Source organism: Phoenix dactylifera, chromosome 2 (genome assembly GCF_051530095.1).
Source record: "Phoenix dactylifera cultivar Ajwa chromosome 2, Ajwa_hap1_PhDact_Kaust_v1.1, whole genome shotgun sequence".
Classification (NCBI taxonomy): domain Eukaryota; kingdom Viridiplantae; phylum Streptophyta; class Magnoliopsida; order Arecales; family Arecaceae; genus Phoenix; species Phoenix dactylifera.
Genome location: NC_143191.1, coordinates 40,472,152 through 40,495,272, shown reverse-complemented (window position 1 = coordinate 40,495,272; position 23,121 = coordinate 40,472,152). Strand labels below are relative to the sequence as shown.

The 23,121-nt window shown below is 42.0% G+C and overlaps 1 protein-coding gene and 1 long non-coding RNA gene across 3 annotated transcripts; one reads left to right on the top strand and one right to left on the bottom strand.

Moving 5' to 3' along the window:
• The first annotated feature begins 3,796 nt into the window (after positions 1 to 3,796).
• On the top strand, positions 3,797 to 17,854 carry LOC120110925 (uncharacterized). 2 transcript variants are annotated; one of them, XR_016399404.1, is made up of 5 exons: positions 3,797 to 4,292; positions 7,639 to 11,196; positions 11,327 to 11,367; positions 14,462 to 17,630; positions 17,764 to 17,854. It is a non-coding gene; the product is annotated as an uncharacterized LOC120110925 (long non-coding RNA). The 2 variants fall into 2 exon arrangements; XR_016399403.1 differs by lacking the exons at positions 3,797 to 4,292; positions 7,639 to 11,196 and having other exon boundaries at positions 11,203 to 11,367.
• A 1,219-nt stretch (positions 17,855 to 19,073) lies between these two features.
• On the bottom strand, positions 19,074 to 19,995 carry LOC103710687 (uncharacterized). The gene is made up of 2 exons (XM_088714687.1): positions 19,697 to 19,995; positions 19,074 to 19,323 (listed from the first exon to the last, which is right to left on the bottom strand). Exons 1-2 carry the CDS (start codon positions 19,846 to 19,848, stop codon positions 19,257 to 19,259), a joined length of 219 nt encoding a protein of 72 aa, XP_088570813.1. The 5' UTR covers positions 19,849 to 19,995; the 3' UTR covers positions 19,074 to 19,256.
• Between the last annotated feature and the right edge of the window lie 3,126 nt (positions 19,996 to 23,121).

The window sequence follows — 23,121 nt, the reverse complement described above, 5'->3', positions numbered from 1 at the left end:
TTGGTTCGTCCAAAGGACATATTATCCACATTGAAGGAAAGAGATGCCCTCAATGTTACGACTATCAAGACTATCTACAATGTACGTCAACGGTTTAAGGTTGTAGAGAAAGCCGGGAGGTCTGAAATGCAACATCTATTAGGTAAATTCATATGAAGCCCGGATTCAACAGTTCAAAGAGAGCATCTCACCTAATGTTATAATTAGCGAGACAGTAGAGTTAGATTGATTGTTTATATATGTACAATTTTTGAAAGTTGTAAATTTTTTTGGGCTCTTAGAGTCATGTACTGTGAAACTCCATCATCAATATAAATCAAAAAATATCTGTCTTCGCATTGTTAGATTGATTGTTATGTGCACTGTTATATTTGTGTAAAATAGAACGGGCCAGGCTTTACAAAGATTACACGTAAATGTACCAAAAATATATATTTTTCATTAATATCAACAGTTTCAAATTACACAAAAAAAAAAGTCGAAGCTGCATAATCAAAATAAAGGCTCCATCATCAATCCCTATGACGCCGTCGTCGACGCGTGTACTGCTGTACGTCCGAATGAGAGGGTGCTGGATCCGAATGAGAGGGTGCTGTACTCGGGCCAGGCTCATCACCCAGAAGTAACTGATGCATCTGACAAATAGCATGAAATAGGTGCCCGGCACCTAGTGACGTAGCCTCTGAGGGACCCATCCGTACAATGTCGGTACTGATACCGAGTGCATCTGCAATACGCCGCCGGTGCATGTCAGCATCATCATGACCTCCCCTAGCTCCAGAATGAGTACTCGAGCGCAGATGAGGAGGCTGAACTGCAACGTGCGTGATATGGAGATACCACTCCATGTATCCCGGTACGCTGTCTGATGGCCGGGTAACTGGGTGGCTCCTGCTCGCCTGGCTCAGCACGTGGTCCTCCCACCGCTCCCAAAGCTGATCCATATAGGAGTAATGTATCCGGTACGAGCCTGCTGTGGAACCTCTGTTGGCTCGCGTAGGGGCTAGTGGCACTCGAGGGATGGTCTGAATACGACCAAACTGTCTAAGAACCCTTTCTGGATGATAGGGTTCTACGATATCAAGGCACTTGATGGAGCCACTAAAAATTGCGATATCAACATATGGGCGATCTCCCCGAAGCCGATGATGGGGATCCCAAATAACCTGCAAAACAAAAGGTCCATTTCAGTTTTATACTATATCGCATATTAAAAGTACTGACAAACACAAGCAAATGGTAATATGATACGTACCTCATCGATGCTCAAAAGGTCCAATGACTCACGTAGAACCACTAAATGGTCCATCGTGGTACGGGATGGAGTACCGGGCATCCAGCGGTGCACGCGGGGACTGGCATCAGTATACTCAAGCGACGGGTGAGGACTGAGTGCTGGAAAATGCTCATAAATCCATGCCTGCAGAAGCGTCATATAACCACTGATCTGTCTCACTGATGACCTCGACGCAATCCCCAACTGCCGATACAAATATGCTAAGGCAGCTGTACCCCAGGCATATGTGCTCACCCTATCCAGATCCCGCAGTAAACACAGATACGCTATAGGCACCCTGGTCCCACTCTTATCAGCAAAGAGTGTGCAGCCTAACAAAAATAACAAATAGGCTCGTGCTGCACACTCTATCCTCTGCTGGCTGTCTCTATCAGATACAGAGTGAAACTGAGTCCTCAGCCACTCCATCCTCACAGACTGACCGCGCGATGACAGTACCTCCTGACGCGCGTCTCCAGCTGACACCCCCAACAACTCCACAAGTAGCTCCTCAGCATCCCGATCACTCATCCTCTCAGGAGAAACTGCTACTAAGGCACCTGCGACAGGAATCCCTAAAATGGCGGATACATCATCCAACGTGATAGTGATCTCGCCAAATGGTATATGGAAGGTGTTCGTCTCGGGCTGCCATCTCTCTACGAAGCCCGAAATCAGAATCTTATCGGTGAATCGATAAGAGCACTGTACTAACTCTATGAGGCCCGACTGCCTCAATAGTGCTTTGAACCTGGTATTTGGTTGGTTTGAAGACCACCACTTCCATTCACCAACCTTGGCAGTATGGTTCATGCACTTTAGTGGAGCCCGTTCCTGTAATATAAATGTATAATTACTACTACTTTATAAAACATCAATAAACAAAATATAATGCTATAACAAATAAACAATACCTATTGCCTCCAGATGGAAGCTGCTATATGCGTCCTGAAACTGATCAGGACGGACTCATCCTCTGGACCTCCTGGACATGGTCCAACGGACTCATGGTCTTCGCCCCTAGCGGGCATATCATCATGCTCTGACTCAGGAGAGGGCGATGGCATATGAGCAGGCTCGGGAGAAGCAATCCTAGCACGACGTCTCCTAGCTGACGCCGTAGGTCTAACTCTGGAGGGACCGGGATCCATGTCTGAAAATATAGAAATTCAATGTTAGGCTATATCAAAGAAAATAATTCAATTGCATACATAAATGATAAATGATAAAACAAGCCAAAAAAGAAACAAGTTACTTCTTGGAATCTACATGATTGGGTTTTGTGATAAATAATTCAATGTTACTTCAATTGCATACATAAATGATAATTCAAAAGTATACGACTCGTAAACTCAAGACATAACTCAATAATAGACTTTACCTAAAACTATGCCGCAGTTCTTAGTTTTTGTTTTTAGTTTTTGTTCGTTAACTAATGTTGTGGTTTTATTATTTGATAGAGCATTTGATATGAGATAATCATTCCAAGATCAAGAATGACATCGATGAAGGTAACAAGATCATCATATTTGGATGCACCATGTTAATGCTATATGATAATGATTCTAAATTATCCCTACTTCTCAAATTACTATCTAATCTAGTAATGAAAAACTTGTCCTTGATGTTGGGTATCCAATTCACCCTAAGGACGTGATTTAGGCTAAAATTTGGGAATAAAAATAATCCTTAGTCTAGCAACAGAAAAAAAAAAAAAATTTGGATTCGGCCCCATAGGGACCAAGATACATTGGGTCGGCCCCATGGGGCCGAACCAATGTATTTTGGTCGGCCCCATGGGGCCGACCCAATTGCAGCGGGTCGGCCCCACGGGGCCGAACCGAAGGCACTGGTTCAAAGAACCAGTGCCGAACGATTTGGGGAGGCGGGGGGGGGGGGGGGGGGAGCTACCTCGAGGTGGTCGTGGAGGCGCCGGCGAGGTGCTCGTTGCTCGGGAGATGGCCGGGGAGGTGGTTCCGGGATAAGCCGGCGAGGTGGTCGGAGATCGGGAGAATGCCGGCGACGAGAGGGAGAAGGGGGAACGGGGGGGTTTTGGGCGTTGGCGAGGTGCTTTGGGCGGAACAGTTCAAAGGGAGACGGAGGGGGTTTGGCCGCCGGCGAGGTGCTTGAGGCGAGGTTTTTTGGGCGGAAGGGAGAAGCCGGCGGGTGTTTTGGAGGGGAAGAGCGGGGTGGGGGGGGGGGGGGGGGGGGTTTGGGGGGTGTAGAGAGCAATTTAGGTGAGGGGGTGGGGAGGGTGGGGGGTAATTTAGGAATTTTTAATTTTTTTAGGGGTGTCCTTAGCAAATGGGGGGGGTGTAGAGAGTATTTAATTTTTTTTAAATTTTTGGGGGGTGTCCTGAGCAATAGGGGGGTGTATATAGAACCACCCCCCGGAAGGGGGCCCGGAAGGGGTCAGAATTGCCACCCACCCTTTCCCCTAATTTGGTCTTCCTTCTCGCCTCTGTTGAGTGTTGACTCTGCCCTCCTCTCCGCTCAGGGACGATCGCTCCTCCGTCAACCACCTCGCCGCCCTCCTCCTCCCCGAGGCCCTCCCCGGCCCCCACCCTCCTCTCCGCTGCCTCCACCCACCGACGACTACTCTCCCGCCCACCGCCTCGCCATCTTCCAGTTTGCCGCTGCCCTCCTCCTCCTTCCCCACCCCTTCCTCCCGTACTCCTCTTCCACCTCCCCTTCACGTTCCTCTCCGCCTCCTTCGCCCACCAAATGCCGCTCTCCCGTCCGCTGCCTCGTCGCCCTCCAGTCCGTCACCGCCCTCCTCCTCCTCCTCCTCCTCCTCGTCGCCGCTTCCACCCTCCTCCTCCACCCCCTCCCTCCCAACCTCTCTCCCTCCTCTATGTCCCTATTTTCTCAGCCACCCATTGCGATTTCAAGGACTCCGCGACGTGGCTTCCGTCGCCGTTATTGCCGTCGGAGGGTGCCTTGGCAGGAGACGCAGCAGCATATCGTACGTGGCTGGCAGGGTGAAGGATGGGAAGAGCCGAGAGGCTGGAAACAGGTAGAGTTGGGCATCGGGCCTGGGCCGGGATGGGAAGAGCCGAGAGGCTGGAAACAGGTAGAGTTGGGCATCGGGCCGGGCCGGCCCACCTACCTGTTTCCAGCCTCTCGGCTCTTCCCATCCCGGCCCAGGCCCAGGCCCACCGGGCCCAAGGTCTAAACGGGCCGTGCCTGGCCCGGCCCGCTTATGAAGCGGGCCGTGTCGGCACGGCCCGTCTCAGGCGCAAAAGGAAGCCTGGCCCGGCCCCAGGCCCGTCTATTGGCGGGCCGGGCCGGGCACGGCACGAAACGGGCCGTGCCAGGCACGGCCCGTCTGGAGAGGGGGGGGAGAAAAATAGCCGTTTCCAACGGCTATTTTGGGAAATTTCCAATTTTGCCCCTCCCAACAGTCCAAAAACGGCTAAATTGAGGGGTATTTTGGGAAAAAAAATTTTTGGGCTTCTATAAATAACCCTTTCCTCCCTCATTCTCACCACACCAAACCAACTATTCTCTCCTTCTCTACTGCTATTATTTCTCTCTTCTAAAGTGCTCTTCTAGCAATTTAATTTTTAGTTTGCATTTAGCAAGTGTTCAAGTGCTACACAAGAGGAGGTTCCTGTTGAGAAGAGAAGGTCACTCCTGTTGAGAGCACAAGAGGAAGCTCAGAATCTCGGCTCTGCCTCTGCCCTCCGACCCTCTACTCAATTCCTCCTTGTGGTTAGTTTTTATTTTTTGAATTCATCAATTTAGATATGTCATCTTTTGAGGAAAGTCAGTTTGGCATTCCTCCTGTTTCTGAGGGAGAAGAAACTAATCCCCAACCCCATGTTCCTAGTTCCTCTAGAACTAGTGAACCGAGTGAAGATCAAACCTCTTCTCGTAAGAGGACTAGTGCTGTATGGAATGAATTTGATAGAGTTATGGTTGATGGAGTCTGGAAAGCTAAATGTAAAAAATGTGCCAAACTTTATAGTTGTAGTAGTAATGGGGGAACAGGGCATTTAAAAAGACATCAAGAGAGTCATAGGATGCATGATTCTCATGCTCAAACTCAAAGTACCCTTAATATACAAGGGGGATTACTTGTAGGTAATTTTGCATATAATCATGAAAATCAAAGAAAAGCACTTGTAAAATGGATAGTTAAGGATGAATTACCTTTTAGTTTATGTGAATCTTTTAATTTTGAAGAATATGTTCAATTAAACCTACAACCTGCTTACAAAAGAACTAGTAGGCGTACATTTAGAAGAGTAGCTATGACTAACTTTTTAGCAATGAAACAAAGTTTAATTGAAACACTTTCTACTTTAAATGTAAAAATTTCATTAACTTCTGATATTTGGTCAGCATCTGTAGGTAGTAATTGTTTTATTGCCATTACTGCTCATTATATTGATAATGATTGGCAATTAAATAAACGTATTCTTGCTTTTCGTGCTTTTGATTTTCCACATTCTGGGCAACAAATTTCAAATATCATTTATCAAACTGCATGTTCATATAATATTAATGATAAAATTATGTCTATTACTTTTGATAATGCATCTAATAATAATTCTGCTGTTGCATTATTAAAAGACTCATTGCATCCCATGTTAGATAGAAATTTATTGCATATTAGATGTGCATGTCATATCTTAAATCTTTCTGTTCAAGCTGGCATGGGCATGATTCAAGATGTGATTGGTAAAATTAGAAATGCAGTTTCTTTTATTCATGCTTCAAGATCAAGACTTCAAGAATTTAAGGAACTATGTATAAATCATGGTAAACGTTTTAAAAAATTTAAACTTGATGTAATTACTCGTTGGAACTCAACATATAGCATGATACATGATGCATACCCATATAAAAACTTATTAAGTGCATATATTAATGATCGTGGATTAGGCTTTACATTGACTGAAACTGATTGGAATAAAGGAAAAATTTTGGAAGATTTTTTGCTTAGTTTTTATAATGCTACCAATGTTCTTTCTGGTATTTATTATCCAACTTCATGTTCATTTTTACAATAAGCATATATAATTAGTCAAAAATTTGCAGAACATAGATATGATGATGTTTTAATGCCTATTATTGACCTAATGGAATCTAAATGGAATGAGTATTGGGACAAGATATGTCCTATGCATAACTTAGCTGCTGTATTTGATCCTAGAGTTAAATTAAATGGCGTGCTAATTTTACTTGATGCATACTGTGAAAATATGAATCAAGATTCTGAATCTGCTAAAAATGAGGTAAAACAACTTCTTTATGATATTTATGCTATATATGATGAAAAAATTCGTGGATCTAGAACACAAATACAAACCTCTATTTCTTCTTCTAGTAGTTCTCGTTCGTCATCTATTTTTTCATTCATTGCACAGAGAAGACACACACATGCTTCAAGTTTATCTTCATCTTCTTCATCTTTAAGTAGTGAACTAGAATTTTATTTACGAAATGATCTTCAGTCTGCATATGATAAAAATCAAATAGAGAATCTAGATGTATTATCTTGGTGGAAGAGTGTTAGAAATCAATATCCTGTTATGTCTGCAATTGCACGCGATATTTTAGCTGTGCCGATGTCCACGGTAGCATCGGAATCCGCTTTTAGTGCAGGTCGGCGTGTTCTTGACGAAAAGAGAAGTAGGATGACGGGCGAAACGGTGGAGATGCTTCTCTGCTTCAAAGATTGGTTGGATGCTGAGGCAAGACTTCAAGATAAAGGTGGACATAATACAACATCCTCTGATGATGAGATACAAACACTACTGAAGACTGAAGAGTGAATACTGATTCACTGAATCACTGATGATTAATAAGATTTCTTAATTTTTTATAATTGTACATTTTTATTGTATTCTGGAGGTCAGACCAAGGTCCAAACCTCGGCCCTTTCTTATTGTATTCTGGATGTCAGACCAAGGTCCAAACCTCCCTTCATGTACCATTTTGATTTAAATTAATAAACTGGTAGGGGTCTATGCCAAACCCCCCACCATTAAGGTGGCTTTATATTCATAAATCCTTAGTTTTCAATATTTATTAATTTATTAAAAAAATTTATGAAGCATTAATTTTTATCGGGCCGGTCCGGGCCCAGGCCCGGACCGTGCCAGGCCCGCGGGCCAGCCCGGCCCAGGCCCTTATGGGCCATGCCGGGCTGGCCCGCGGGCCGTGCCGTGCTTGGCCCGCGGGCCTAGAGCGGGCCGTGCCGGCCCAGGCCCGAAGCGGGCCGTGCCGGGCTCGGCCCGCGGGCCAGTAACCTGTGACCCAGCACGGCCCGGCACTGTAGCTATCGGGCCGTGCCTGTGTCGGGCTGTGCTGGGCCGTGGGCGGCCCGGCCCAGTGCCCAACTCTAGAAACAGGTGAAGGATAATCTTTCAAATATAATCATTGAAAAGGGACGGCCAGGAGATTTTTTTTTTTTAAATACTGTAGCAAATGCAAAAAAATTCTAGTCAGAAAAAAAGAGAAAAAAATTGCATTTAAACCTCCATAAATTAGAAGTAGTCAAGTTGCGAACGATCGCATGCCTTGCCGCGACGGGTTGAAACGTAGTTCAATATACTGTGGGTTTTATCATAACCCATTTATAAAGTACTAGATTACGTACAACCAAGTGATACGGTGGAGGCAATTAGATCCCGTGACAAGCGACCGAGGATATGGAGTGTCACATTGGTACGGTGGACGTACCAAAAAAAGAAAAAAAACCATAACCACACATCACATAGCTTTTAGATTTTATGAATCAATTTTTATATTAATCAGTGATTAAGCTTTTACTAGGAATCCGGGAATTAAATGCACGAGTTCATAGTTTTTAACACAATGGCATCATGTTCCTCCAAATCGAAAGATCGGGGGAAGGCTGTCGTCCCACCGGCTCCAGCCCTCCATTGTGGTGGATCTAATGAAGAACAGAATTTCCAAGGTGAAGCTCTTCGTTGCCGACCCAATCGTGCTCCGGGGGCTTGCTAGGAGCCTCATCCAGGTGCTGGTGGAGACCCCCAACGACATGCTTGGGGTTTTAGGTTCTTCACCCGCCGCCGCCGTTCTAGTTTAAAGGGGGCGTCGATATCAAGTATTTGTCGGCATGTTTTGTACTGAAATTTCGATAGGGTTTTCTTGAATCTTCTTTATATAATGCATTTTCTCTGTTTTTTCAGTAATTTTTTTTTAAAAAAAATTTCGGTGCTTCTTTATGTGAATGCTGATTAATTCGCCTGTATCTTTCCTCCTCTTTTCTTAGATTTGTCGAACGCTTGGACATGTATCGCATTTTTTTTAGTTAGGGCAGGATTTCATAATGTAGAGGAGATGCTATTAGTACACGCATTAGTTTTATCTCAATGGAGTTTACGATTTATTAGTATTATTGCTATTTGATTGGGAATTTCTTTTACCTTCAAAACATAATCATATTCAGGTAATTAAGCATTCCTCTCTAGAAAGAACTGTACAAGGTTTGTGCAAACCAATACCCCCCGCCCCTTTTTCTCCAAACAAGAGCCTCTGTATTCTCATTCTCTGTTCTTAATCCTTTGCATGAGCTTCCTTTTTGTTGGTTTGCTTTGCCGTCAGAATCATCTGTAAAATCCAAAGGACCTGGGAGGATGTCGGTTACTCGAAATCATGTGATTTCCACAGATTGGTCGGGTGGCTGGAGTCCTGGGGAGTTGCTGATCTTCCAGTTCAGAGATTTTTGAGACTCCCATGTTAACCTTTCTGATGGGCTTATTGTCCCAAAAATCTTGGGGACAGCGGATGGGTGGTGTCCTTCAGTCCCCTCTGTATTCTGTCTCCACAGCTTTTTATTCGTTTATCTTCGTATTAATGCGGAGATACCGCCCCTACAGGAGAATTGCACAATTCAGATGGCCCCTAAAAACTATTTACAATTCCTTGCTCTCATATATGTCATAATCCAATGTTGAATTGAGAATCTGAATGAAGAAGCCTGCAAGATAGACATTCCACCCAATTATCCTGTCTTTTTTTATTTTATATTATATTTGTTGCTAATCAAATTTAGCAGAAAATAATCTTGCACGCTACGTTGTGTGAGGAATCTAATTAGGTTTTTCAGGATTAGTTATAACAGTTGCTAATGCCAACTCCAGTAGTATGATTATATATCTGTGCTAATAATGACTAAACCCATGGCATAATTTGATCTATTGATTATCCTTGTTGGTTAAAAGGCATATATAAAATCTTCTGTTGTTTAGTTGTGCATAAATTTTTGTAGTCATTGCTTTATAATCTTTGCAGAAATCATCATAAGAAATAAGATGTAATGAATATTATGATTGCTGTTCTAGATATCATGAGCATATCGTTATAAACCTATGCTACTCGCATGTTGAGTTAGATGGACCTGCCATATTTTTATGTACATGTTCTACAATTCTTTTAGTCTAACATTAGTAGCACATCCATCTTAACTTAGTCATATAAAATTCTGTATTCTTACGTCTATGTCAAGTCATTTTATAGCTGCTGTATCATGATTGTTATAATCATTTCATTCTAGACGCATTCAAAGGAATGCCATAAGATAATGTTTACTGCTGCCATCATAGAACCCACAGTGCCTTATCAGATAAACGTAATAATTTATATGTTACAACCTCACAAAAATTAAAAAAATGCTCAGGAGCTGTATGATGCAATAAATCTGAACATGGGTCTAAATAATGTTGAGCTCAAATGTTTTACACCCTGAAACTTTTTACCTCTACATAATGGTCGAAAATTCATTGCTACAAATTCCTGAACTCTAAGACCTTCATAGTGGAGTTAGATCCTAAACGAGGATGACCAAGTATATCCTACACTAAGTACCTCCAACCTGGTCAAGCTTTGCAAGCACTTGTAGACATTCCCTAGGAATGTTAACCCTTACAATAGCTTTCTACTCTCCTCATTCTTTTTTTAAATACGAAAAATTGGATTGTGTTAGGATCGTTTAGAACAATATCTCTTGCCTTTATCATTTCACGATTTCTTATATATTTCTTCTGTGTCTAATATAAAACTGTTTTCCTTTCATTCCCTTTTTATTAACCTTTGTTATTTACTAGTCTTATTGATTGGGATGCTTAGTGTCCTTAAAATTCTAAATATTCAGAATTTGTATGGAAACCGGTAAGGAAAAGTTTTTTTTTTCATCTTCTTTCTCTAAGAAAAATTTCTTTGCCTTTCTTCTCTCCTTGCATTTCATTATTTTTCTCTATGGGGCATCAACAGTTGAGATTGCTTCACTTATATTCCCTTCATGATTGTGCATGTGGAGGGAATGAGACTGGTAGGTTTATCATGTGTTTGCACTGTTGCATGGCCACGAATATGAGAATCAGATTGAGACACATATCCGGGTGTATGACAGGGCAAAAGATAAAGAGAAGACATATAAGAACCAAAGGAAAAAAATGCAATAGCTAAATTAGATATTTATTTTTTAACAAGTACTATATAGTAGAAAACACTAACATTATTTGTTAAGGTGTTTAAATATACATGTTCCTCATCATCAAATATTAACTCAAGAATATGCAAAAACATGACATTTCACAAAATTATTTCCACATCCAAATTCTTGACCAAGCTCTAGGACCCACTACAGCTCACTTCTGATGTCATTGCAATGGGTTGGACTCGTTGCTGAATGAGTCTAAGTCTCCACAAATTTCCAGAAGCTGCAACCAAAGAATATGATAGATATCTAAGCAACCAAAGGATATGATAGATATCTAAATGTCTGACATTAATCATGGATACATATCAACATGAGTTCTTTGAGCTGAATTTGAGAATCCAGGTGGCACAGGTTATTTGTATCCCGGCACAGGATCACTACTTCCCCTTTACAAAGGAAGCAATCAGCCTTGTGCAATTGTTCATTGCACCTTGAACAACAGGTCAGCCTATTCTTTTCTCCACAGTTAGTTCTTTTTTATTTATTATTTAGTTTTCATGTTATTATAAATTAATCTTAGATGCTATATTGTAAGGACTTTATTATATTTTACAACATTAGCTCTATCTTAGATGGAGGGATACTGGGTAGCAGGTTTGCTTGCAAAGCTAAGGTGTCACGCCCCGGATCCGGTTCCGTGACACGGCCGTGCTATTGCCGACTACCGCCCACAATAGCACGCAGCCTCGTACATGGTCAACAGGTAGTCAAAAGCAGTGTAACTTGTATATATCAAAAGAAGGTATTACAACCCACTGGTTCATATAAAGTACAGAGCTTCTACATAGTTTATATACACAAAAGTTTATTTATATCATCCCCAAAAATAAAGAAGCCCTGTTGCAAAAGAAAAATGCTTCTGGCAGCTGTCACTGGTGGTGATCTAAAAAAAAAAAAACGTAAATGAACAGGCATGAGCTACACGGCTCAGTAAGTAATCCTGCATAATCTTGTCGAATCGACTAAAAATGCTAACCATGCTTATCAGGGTTTGAGAAGCTGACATGTATGCTACTAAATCAATCATCATAATAAAATATCCATGCTGAGTAAATAAAACAGTATCCTACAATGTCAAGAAATCATGTAATATGCACATGTAGGAAAAAATCGTGCCACCGGCATGCCGTGGTCATGCTCTTAAATGCTACTGCGAAGTCATTCTTGGCCACTGGCGGGACCGGCTCAGTTATTAGGCGGCCACTGGCGGGGCTGGCTCAGTCATTCTCGGCCACTGGCAAGGCCGGCTCAGTTACATTGGGTCAGTAGCTCTTAAGAGTTCATAAATAATGCTCCGTATAGGTAGTACCTCATAGATGCTACGGCGAATTCATTAATGGTCACTGGCGGGGCCTGCTCAGTTATTAGTCGGCCACTGGCGGGGCTGGCTCAGTCATTATCGGCCACTGGCAAGGCCGGCTCAGTTGCATTCGGCCCGTAGCATTAGTAGTTCTTAGGTACCCCCTTACAAGCAATATGCAGCTAGAGCAAATCATTATCATTCTTTACACTCATGCTAAGAAAAATCATAACATGGAACTCCATTCATTTTGCATGTATCACAAGAGCTATGAAAACATAATATGTGCACAACTATGAATTATGTGACTGACATGTACCACTCATGTTCATATTTCATAACTCATATCTTAGCATGTAACGTAATCCCAGTATTTTGTAGGCATAACGGAATATAAAACATATATCATCATATCTTGTGTAACTAGAGCATGTCGGATACACATATCATTCTTAGCCTACAGTACATGCATAACATGTTAAATTTCATATATGATCCATAAAGATTAGGGCAGGCTACTTACATACATGATTCACAACAAGATTAAAACAAGTTACTTACATACATGATTCACAACAAGATTAAAACAAGTTACTTACATACATGATTCGCAACAAGATTAAAACAAGTTACTTACATACATGATTCACAACAAGATTAAAACAAGTTACTTACATACATGATTCACAACAAGATTAAAACAAGTTACTTACAGTAATTTGCCTTTTTCCTAGGTCTCCCGCGTCCTGGTGACGAGTCCTAAGTCACCTACAATCATGTCATAATAGTAATATGTTATTTCCTTTTCTACCTGAAATTTAGCCCATCCCTCATCCGGGTTCATCCAAATAGACTGGGTCTGGTTTTATTGGGTTCACCTAACCCATTCTAATTATATATATATACACACATATATACATATATATATATATATATATTTATTTAAGCTTAACGGGTTGCGGGTTCGGATCCGACCCGCAAACCCGTTACCATGTTTTCTTTCTCCCCCCTTCTAGAGGCTTCCGCCTCTTCACCTACCTTCCTCCCCTCTCTCCTCCGTTTCCTCCTCTCTCTCTCGTTCTCTCCTTCAACCTCCCACCGAAGCCCATGCTTCCGGCCCTCTCCTCCGGCTCCCCTTCTTCTCCTCCGGCCAGATCTGTGGCCTTCCCCCTCTCGGTCACTCCCTCTCTTTCCCTCTCTCTCTCTCCCTCTTTCTTTCTTTCTTTGTTGACCCTGCCGAGACCCTACTCTCCGGTCGAGCCCTCGGCTCCCTCCGGCCTCGGTCTTTCTTCCTTCTTTCCCTCTCTCCTTTTCCCTTTTCTTCTCTTGCAGGCGGCCGGGGAGGCGAGGCTCCCCCCGATCCACCGATCGACGTGGGGGTTTCCCCCCGGTGCACCGGCGGAAGGGAAGCCCTTCCTCCCTCCGAAGTGATGCCGGAGAGGGGAAGGGTTCGGAGATGGGTCGGAATCCGGCTTTAACCGAGGGCCTCCACCCACTCCGTCCACGGCCAGGTATGGCCGGAGGGGATGAAGCCTCAAGATCCGGTGAGTTCATTTTCCTTTTTTTTTTTTTTTTTTTTTTTTTTCGGTCCTTCCCTCCGGAACCACCACCCCTTGCCGGAGAAGAGGTGGTGGTCCGGCCGGGGCTGGCGGCCCTGTGGCCGCCTCTGTTGTCGTCCCGGCCAGATCTGGCGGCCCGGGTTGCCCCCCGAACTCCAGGGTACCGGCGGCCGAGGCCGCGGTGTCCGGTTCGTCCGCAGGCCGAGCCCGGTTGGGTTCGGCCCGGGTGGTCGTCGGGCGCACGACCTTTGAGTCCGGCCTGACCAGTGGACTGTAGGCCTTTTTTCCCTCCCCTGTGTCGGTTTCCTCCCCTCTGTTTCACTGTTGACACAGAGGGGAAGAGCACCCCACAGTGGAATTTCTTTACCCCTGCTAAACCCTTACCCTAATGCTCCTTACCTTGGCCGGTTGCAGTCGGGCAGTACCTCCCCCTGGTAGTCCCTCCTTCCTCTTGGAGCTTCAGGGCTCCTTTGCCTTCGGCTCCAAGGCTTCGGCTCTCTCACTCTCTCGTTCAGTATTCTAGGGGGTCTGTCACTTGGGGTTGCCGGCAGAGGCTTAAATAATTTGTTTAGAGGATGAGACCCCCCCCTCTGAGAGGTCCCATCCTCTCCATTCCTCCTTGCTCCGGGACTGGCCGCCGCCCCCCCTGTCTCCGGCGCGCCGGCATCGGCTGCCAGCAGGGGGTGAGGTAACCCTTCCCTGTCGGTCTTATCCCTTCGTTTTTTTTTTTTTAACCATTATAATAACCATTATAATAATACTGCCCACAGTGAAATTTGGGCCCAAACCCTTAACTGGGCCTATTTCTTATTGGGCCTAGTAGGTTGTGGGCCCGGACATTACATAAGGTGTCTGAGTTCATTAAAAATATGAAGACTTTCCTGCTGGGCTTCTGATATAGCTAGGATAGACACGTTTGTTTGTACTAACATAGGGTAGTTATCCAGATTATCGTCTTGTGCATCATTAAAATAATTTTTTTAAAGAAAATCACTCGAGCAATTTGAGTGTCGGACCATGTTCATTTGCTAAGTGAATCAGAATTGTGGCCATATGTAGGGTCAAAATAGATGCAAGAAGTTATTACTTTGTACCTTTTTTTTTATTTTTTTTATGAAATAACTCTACTTTGTACTGTAAAAGCAAGATATGGGATATTACAATTTTGCTGCTGGGTCAATGCTGGATTTAGCTCATCAAAAATAATTCTACCATAAATATTTCACCATCTCAGCAACTTTAGCTTGCATTAAATAAATTTATTGGTGAGGGATGATGTTGTTATTATGGTGGTAATAATACTCAGATAAATCAATTTACTTATTTTTTTAAATATGACCTATGTCTTAGAAATAAGTTTAGATGTTAACTTGGACTACTTTTTTTCATCCCAAGCAAATATTGTAATATTTGAGCATGTGCACATGAAATCAACTTTTCTAGCTCTTGGAAATACTAATAATGGCTTATAAACACAAAAAGGATTGATTGATGGTTTCTTCTATGACAACTTGTGAATCTAGATGTATATATTGAGTCTTGGCACTTATGCAATATCATCCTTAACATGTGTCTCTCACCTAGCTGTTTGCAGAGAACGTTCTTAACAAATGCCTTGTCATTTTCTTGGTAAATAGATGCCTTGTCATTTAACTGCCTAACCGGTTGTCGTAGTCTGGTCTGAATTTTATTGCTTCTCGAGAGGGTTAGTATTTAAATAGCTTATTATGTTACCATGCATCTGTGAAACATGCCCAGATTGTCTTTATAGAATTCCTTGCCAACTATTCTCAACTAGTGTTATACTTTGATTTAGATTGACCATGCAAAGGCACAAAATGTTAGGTGATTATCCTATTTCTATACAAAATCCACAATGACATGAGCTAGGATCTGGAATATAAGAGCCATAATATACAATTCACATGCACATGAATTTATAATGTATTTTGGGAAAACTTGCTTCTCTGGCTTCCCTCGATGATGTAATCGAATTGTCCAGTGACTGTCAAAAAGCTAATTGTTCTAACTGTTTGTTATGTACATGCTTGCTTATGTTAAGTTGCTTTTGGAATTGCATAAACCATTTTACTATTGCTTTGAACACCGGTACATTGCTGTCAGGGGCAATATCAGTCCTTAGTTCTTCCAGCAGTGCTCAACCTTCAGCAATCATTGACAAAAGCAGAACCTGCAATGCCGATGGAGCACCAAGAACAAATCTTCAGTGCTGCGAGGGCTTTGAACCGAGGACTTATTAGTCGTGTCTTGAGTAACATAGAGATTCCCCTGAGACCTGGGGTTCATCCCGTGGATGTATGTATCTCTTGATGAAGATCAAAAGAGCACACTTCCTGGGGATTTTGAGCGACACTGTAGAATTTTTCCTTGTGATTGTGAGGCCAAGGAACCCGTGAACATTTGATTGGGTAAGGCAGATTAAAGAACTTAACTGATGTCCAATTCTTCTATCAAGGTGTTCTGTTGCTAATCCATCTCGAGATCTTGATGGTGTCGCAAATCCCATGAAGCTGGCCTGCAGTATTGCTGATTGCATCATCACTCTCTTCTGCGGAGGATCATGCAATGCCCTCGGAGAGAAGGGAAATATCTCTTATTTATTCAATAGTTGTTATCAGTTACAAAAGCAGAATGAATGGATTCGGGATTTTGATGAGCTTGGAGTGGTTACCTTCCCTGATCCTTTGCTCTGTGAACCGCTTTCTCTTTGAAACTACTGATGGTAGTTCTTGCATTGGTAGTGGGATATGTTGCTGGTTATGGATTATGACCTTGTGTGTCGATGTAATGTCAAGAGCAGCATCTTTTTCGGGCAGTGGTGGTGCCCTTCTGAAAGTTGGATTTTTTTGCAGTCATGGAGAAGTAGAGCAAACCATAATATTTCATTATACACTAGTGAGGCGATTAATCTTCATGCAGTAACTATGTGCATGCCCGAGTTATATTTCCTAGCGCTCATGAACGCTGTCACTTGTAGATGAACGGCTAGAGAAAGTGGGTAGGTTATTTTCCTAATTATCTTGCAAATATCAGAAGATTTAACCATTGTGACAATCGTGTTCATTGCTCTTTGGCGTGCACTCAATCCAGATTCTTTTTCCCCCTCGTGGAGAGAAGTTTGTTAAGTTACTGGATTGGTGGAGTCGGAGTAAAAGGCAACAGCTCTTTTATTTGCTGAGGAGAACTTTTATTTAGCACAGCAGAAATACTGACATTAGGAAATACAGACTTTCAGCGACCGATGCCTCTCTTCCTTCAGTGACCAATTTTATATCAGAAGTTCACAAGTTCATATGCTAGCGAGGGCAGCAATTTTCTCCGCAGCAGGATTGGCTGCATACTCCTGTCTTTGACCAACTGCAGCAGGTGCAAGCTACAGAATTAAAAGAACAAAAAACAACAAACGAAAAAAAGTTCATCAAGAAGTTGCAAGATCATTGGAATATTAACAGGCAATCAAAGTCCGCTCAGGAAAGGGAACGCTGCAGCTAACCTGGATTTTTTTGTGGCCTCGCACCAAAAGGTGCAGCACTTGCGGATACAGCTTGCTTCAAGCTTTTGATATTTAGAAAAGTTAAACTGGTTTCTCTACTCTAATTGCAACATGGAGTTATCGTTTCATCTCTTAAAACTAAAATAGAACAGAATAAAAGAAAACAAAAATTCTTTAACGGACTTCTAAGGTGAAGCATTGGAAGCATTTTTGAGACCAAGAATATATGTTTGCATAAAGGAAGTTATGCATAAAAGAATTGCTATGTGATGCTATCTACTGCCTTAAGGGTGTTAAAAAAAATTGGGTTAAAAGCTTAGCATGAAGGCTTAGGTTTTGAACAAGTGTCGTGCTCCATGGCCTTCATTCGGGCAGTTGCAGATGCGGTGGTCACAAAGAGGGCCACCACCAATAGCAAGGCTATAAGAGCAAGAAGAGTGTTCTTCCTCATCCTCACCTCCTTCTCAAACCAGAAGATAAAGAGTAATAGAACCTTCTACTAGGTATTTGTAGAAGCTCATTCCACTCTATCTCAATATCTGTCTAGATTTATTTCTAACCATCCAATTTTATGTTACCCAACATCTTTCTAGTTTTATTTCTAACCATCCAATATTATGTTATCCGTTTTTTAAGGTAAACTTCGACGTTAGCGTCGGTGAGGAAGGGAGTAGCGGCAGTGCGAGATTTGTTATCAGAGATCAGGAGGCCAGATTAGTAGCTGCCGAGGGTCAGCGGATCTTCGATCAGTTCATTGTCGATGCTGAGCTTAGAGTCGTATGGAAGGGCATCACCTATGCGAGGCGTATTCTGGGTGCGAACCGTATTCTCCTTGAGGGGGAATCAGCCACAGAGACCGAGTGGATTCAAAGTTGAGGCCACGTTGCCGGTGGGATGCGGCTGCTCCACAACATTTGTAGTCTTTTGGGTGCGTGCGCTTTTTATCGAGCTACATATATGTACAGAGAGGCAAATAGTGCTGCAGATTGGGTGGCATCCTATACAGCTCATCACCCCAGATTTTTTATTTGGGAGAGCCACGCATCTGTCCCGTCTCCCTTGCACTATTTTTTTTTTAATTTTATTTTATGGGCTGCACCCATATTCGTTATATGTGAGTCGCCGTTATACCAAAAAAAAAAAAATATGTTATCCACACAAACTCACACACATGCGACGGAATAGTGACAATGGATCACCAGTTCTACCTTGTCTTGAATACTGTTGGTTTTATTCTTTCAGATATCGTTGAATGGTGAAAGGGAAGGCAAGCAGTCCACGCTATTCTGTTCCTATCATCAATGAAAAAATCCAAGAAAAATCTAAAGACCAGTTGACAAATTCTGAAACATGCCAAAAGTCATTAATCAAAGACATACCAGCTCATAGGCGACAACGAGACAAATGTATTCGGAGTTACTTAGTCCAAATTTTCGACCAGATCTCAACTCAGGCTCAGTTCCAAATCCTAGCTAGTAATTTAGCACTGCTCTCCTTGGAGCTCTCCATCACCTATGTAGCAATGGAGGTTGATTTATATTCATGTAGTTACTGCATGTCAATAATTAACTCAGTTATCTAATGTAGTAACTATATTCATGCCTTTCAGCTACATTTCCAAATATTCATAAACTCTGTAACTTGCTACCATGAAGGACTAAGAAAAGTTGGAACTCTATTTTTCCTAATTAGCTTAGCTATCTAGAAAATTTGGTTCATTGCCCTTTCATATGCACATTGTGAGGATCTATATAGGCGTATGTTAAGTTCCACATCACTTATGTACTAGGTAGATCATGAATATTTATACAGGACTAAGGAATCCAAATAATAACTTTCAGCTAATTTCTTTTGGATAAGATCTTAAGTTGTTGCGTGCACACAATCCAGATTCCTCTTCTTCGATAGAGAGAAAAATATTAGATAGCCGACCGTAAACCTACAAGTAAAAGGCAACAGTTCTCTTTATTTGTAGTAGAGGACTTTTATTTAGTACATCAGAAACACTGATATTATGGAATACAGATTTTCAGTGACTAATGCCTTCCTTTTTATTTTCGCAACTCACGATTGCTCCTGGCATTTTTCAGAGTCGAAATGCCAGGGAAGGCAATAACCCCGATTGATGCCTATGGACAGCAGTTATCCCCACAGCAGGAATGGCCGCATACTCCCGGCCGCACAATCCAGCAGCACCTGCAAGCTTCAGTAATATGAGGGGGAAAGGGGGGTGGGGGAAGAAACGGTCGTCAAGTCTCCGAACAAAGAAAGAAGAATATAACATTAAGAACAGCTCAATCTTAAACCATGTTAAAGTCTTTAAGAGGAGGGGGCACTAACATCTAAGTCTTGTTTAACGGCAAAAAAATCAGAAAAAAATATCAGAATTTTCTTGTTTTAGTAACAATAATCCATGCTGTGGTGAGTGGTGAGTGATATTTTATGTTGAAAGTCGAGAATTCTGGGTGTTTTTTCATTCAAAAATAGCATCGCACATGTTCAATCCAAGCAGGAATATATAATCAAAGAGAAATTACTACTCCAATAGCAGCCTTAAGTGTGTTGTTACAAGAACGTGTGGTGAAAGTAGCATGGAGGCTTACGCAGTGAATCGATCTCGTGCTCCATAGCCTTCATTCGGCCAGCAGCAGTTGCAGCGACCACAAAGAAGGCCACCACCATGAGCCAAGTGACAAGAGCAAGCAAGGTGTTCCTCCTCATCCTTAACTCCCGTTCAAGCCTGAAGGAACAAGTAATAAAACCTTCTCCCACCTATTTATAGAAGAAAGTCCCTCATTCCATTCTATCCTTACATCCAACATCGTTCTCGTTTTTCTTTTCAAACCATCCACCTGATTGGTATCGACCCTTTGGTGGTGAATGATGGAACGATGAGGTGGACGCTACTTTGCCTTTTGGATTGTTTATAGACTTTCAGATATCTACGACTGCTGAAATTGAAGGCAAACAACCCACCGAGTGTTCTTTCTTATCCTAAAGAGAACAGGCCAGAAAAACGAAGTCAAAAGATCGACGTCACACCAAGGGAAAACATGTGAAGAGTCCATAGGAACGTGCATGCTTATAACCAAACGCATTTGGAGTCAGCTAGTCCAAAATATTGACCGAGCCTCTATTGAATCCCCGTTCCACGTTAGTCTATTAGCGCTGCTGTCCTTAGAGCTCACCGCCACCTTGTAGATGGGGATGTTTCCTTCTGGTAGAAACGTAACTAGAGGGTTGATGGATCGATTTGGAGTTGAGCTTCAGAAAATCCTTCGAATCAAGGTTCTTAGCAATGGATATTTGCCTGGACTGCTATATAAGGCAAAATATATAGGGTGCTTTCACTGTCTGCACAATGGTGTTGGTAGTGGTAAAGCCTTTGAAAATTGGTATCAAAGATTTGGATTTGAGTCTTATCCTTAGCCTGATTTTGGCAGTGATTGTTCTCGCCCTAAGCCTGTATAGATATTCCTACAGGATTGAGCTTAAATTCCTGCAGACTTCATAAATTGTGCGAACTACTTAAGTATAGCTCTATCAACCGGATGCGTCCTTGCCCAAATCCTGTGGATTGAATCTTTTTTTAACTTTCTACGGCCCAAAGACTGATTTTGGAGGGCAAATAAGTTCAGGAGAAAAAAAACAAAACGTTAAAAAAGAAGGATGCATTGAGCATCTGATTGAAGTTCTAGAGTTTCCATTTTATATTCATATGATGATTACCACCCATGAAAAAAAAGGGGAAAAAGTTGTGTTATGTTGAAAGAAAATTGAGAAAAAAGGAAGTACAAGAGACATCAGGAAAGAAAACTGAAATCATCCTTTTCATCCGAGAAAAATGAGAGACTCTAGATGTAGAAATGCAGATAGTAGAGTGAGTTGAGAGGGCTGAAGTAGCTGGGGGATTACAAAAAGGACACCTGATGAACAAGTGGAAAACAGTTCCGGAGTTTGCACCACATAAAGGATAACCACATGAGACCCCCATCCACTTGTTCGCTGTTATGGAAGGACATTTGTGGAGGTTAAAACTTGCTAAAGAGTTTGTGGTTTGCTATTATAAAGGAGAACTATTATTATAGTTTAATTGCTCATTCACCGAGAGTTTGTGGTTTGCAGGTAGAACTTGCTTCGGAGTTAGGGGTGATCCACCAACCCTGCTGCGGCTTTGGACTACTGCGAGGAAAAAGAGGATCAAGAAGAGCATCAGAGAAAGGCTAGAATCAGCTTGTAATGTCCATGTGTTGGAATATATGGCTGGAGAGAAATCATCTCAGATTTTTTCTAAACAAAAGCTTAAATGTGTAACAGGTGCTGAGGAGGGCTTTGTCTGATTATTTGGAGTGGGCACTTATATTTAAGCTTAAGAGCTTAAATGGCCGCTTCCTTGTTGCTTCGAAGATTCTTTGTTTTTGTTTCTCTTCGTTGTCTCCTTCTGTTGATCTGCTTAATTCTTTGTATCGCTTGGCTTTGCACAAGTTTTCTTTGGGTTTTAATAAATTCGATGGTGTTTTTAAATAGCAGCCACTTCATTACCCTTGTGTGGGTGTCCAAAAAAATATTTGTTAGTCAAATATTATTCATTGATCTAATATCGAAACTTCATCTTGATGCATTTCATCTACTCGGACTATACCTGTAGGTGGATTTAATAAAGACGAGAGTATCGATGAAGGTCGGCCAAAGTGGCAACAAAGATAGCAATGGGCCATGATGAGTTATCATCATTATGCTAAAAGATAGTCACCATAATGTCAACAATACTATGCGTAGAAGTGATTTGGAGCAGGAAAACTGGCCACAAGAAGACGATTATTTGTCAATTGTGCATGTTTTTCAAATGCAGCAGCAACTTTACCTGACCCAACCTAGTGGTATAGTTTGATTTAGTCAATATATAGGAGGCATGCTCATTTCATTCAACAACAACTAAATTAAATATATATATATATGGGCATATGGAATTGTATGGACCCATATGCAGCTATATTCTATGCAATGCATTGCAAGGTAGAAATGATAACTTAAAAAAAATGTTACCAGGACTTGCTCTAGAAGTCGCAGTCCTTTACATAGTAATCTGGATAATTATAATGCAGATAGATCTTCCTCTCTGTTTATTATTTTTTTTCAAACAAAGAGAAATAGAAAAATATCACTTTCAGAAAATGGATAGCAAAAGATTAGCTTGGTTCTTCCTTTTAAACCTCAGAAATTGAAGGCTTCCAAAACCCTTCTATTCACTCAGCACAGCTACCAAATCTCACCATCATATCTCCCCTTAATGCACCATTTTAGGCATTTGGGGCACTCCTTATATATGAAGGCAATTTATTCATAGATTGAGGAACAAGAAGCTATAGCTTCATGTCTTAGTGTAGTATGCCACTATACTTCCAAAATATTCATTTTTTTTAGGGTGATGTCCAAGCATGCCTGAGTCTACAGATCATCTACTGATTATTGATGTCTCAGACAATTAGGCAGGTCTAAAGTTTTTATTTTGCACAAACACATCTTATACATCTTGTAGGTTTTTCCTGGGTTACAGAAATATGGATGGAAAATTAGTCCATTAGTGGATCAAGATGAAAACAGTCTCATTTTGCCATAGTAAAAAGTATAGTTATTCTGACACGCGGACTTTCAGCTACTAATGCCTCTGTTGTACAGCTCCCTTGCATTTGCCCGAGAGATTACTTCTTGTCCAATTCCATTTGACCATTTCAGAGAACTCCAAATGTTGGGGAGGCATTTGTCCCGGTTACTAATTCTTATGAGCAGCAATCATCACCACAGCAGACTTTGCCGCATTGAATCATGGGACTGAGGATGAACCAGCAGCACCTGCATCCTTCAGTAATCAAGAAGAAACGGTCATGGAAGTCTCCAGGTTAAGCAAACAAATTAAGTCCATCAACAACACCATCTAAATCTTCCTCTCAAAGTACAGAGCAGACCAACAGCTTTATTTGAAGGGGCTCCCAA

Bases quoted from the DNA above. Each gene is read 5' to 3' on its own strand.
- LOC103710687 (XM_088714687.1), bottom strand. From the start codon at position 19,848: ATGAGGAGGAACACCTTGCTTGCTCTTGTCACTTGGCTCATGGTGGTG. The intron at 19,324-19,696 runs GTAACAACACAC...TGAAGCTTGCAG, and splicing joins TACTTTCACCACACGTTCTT to GTGCTGCTGGATTGTGCGGC.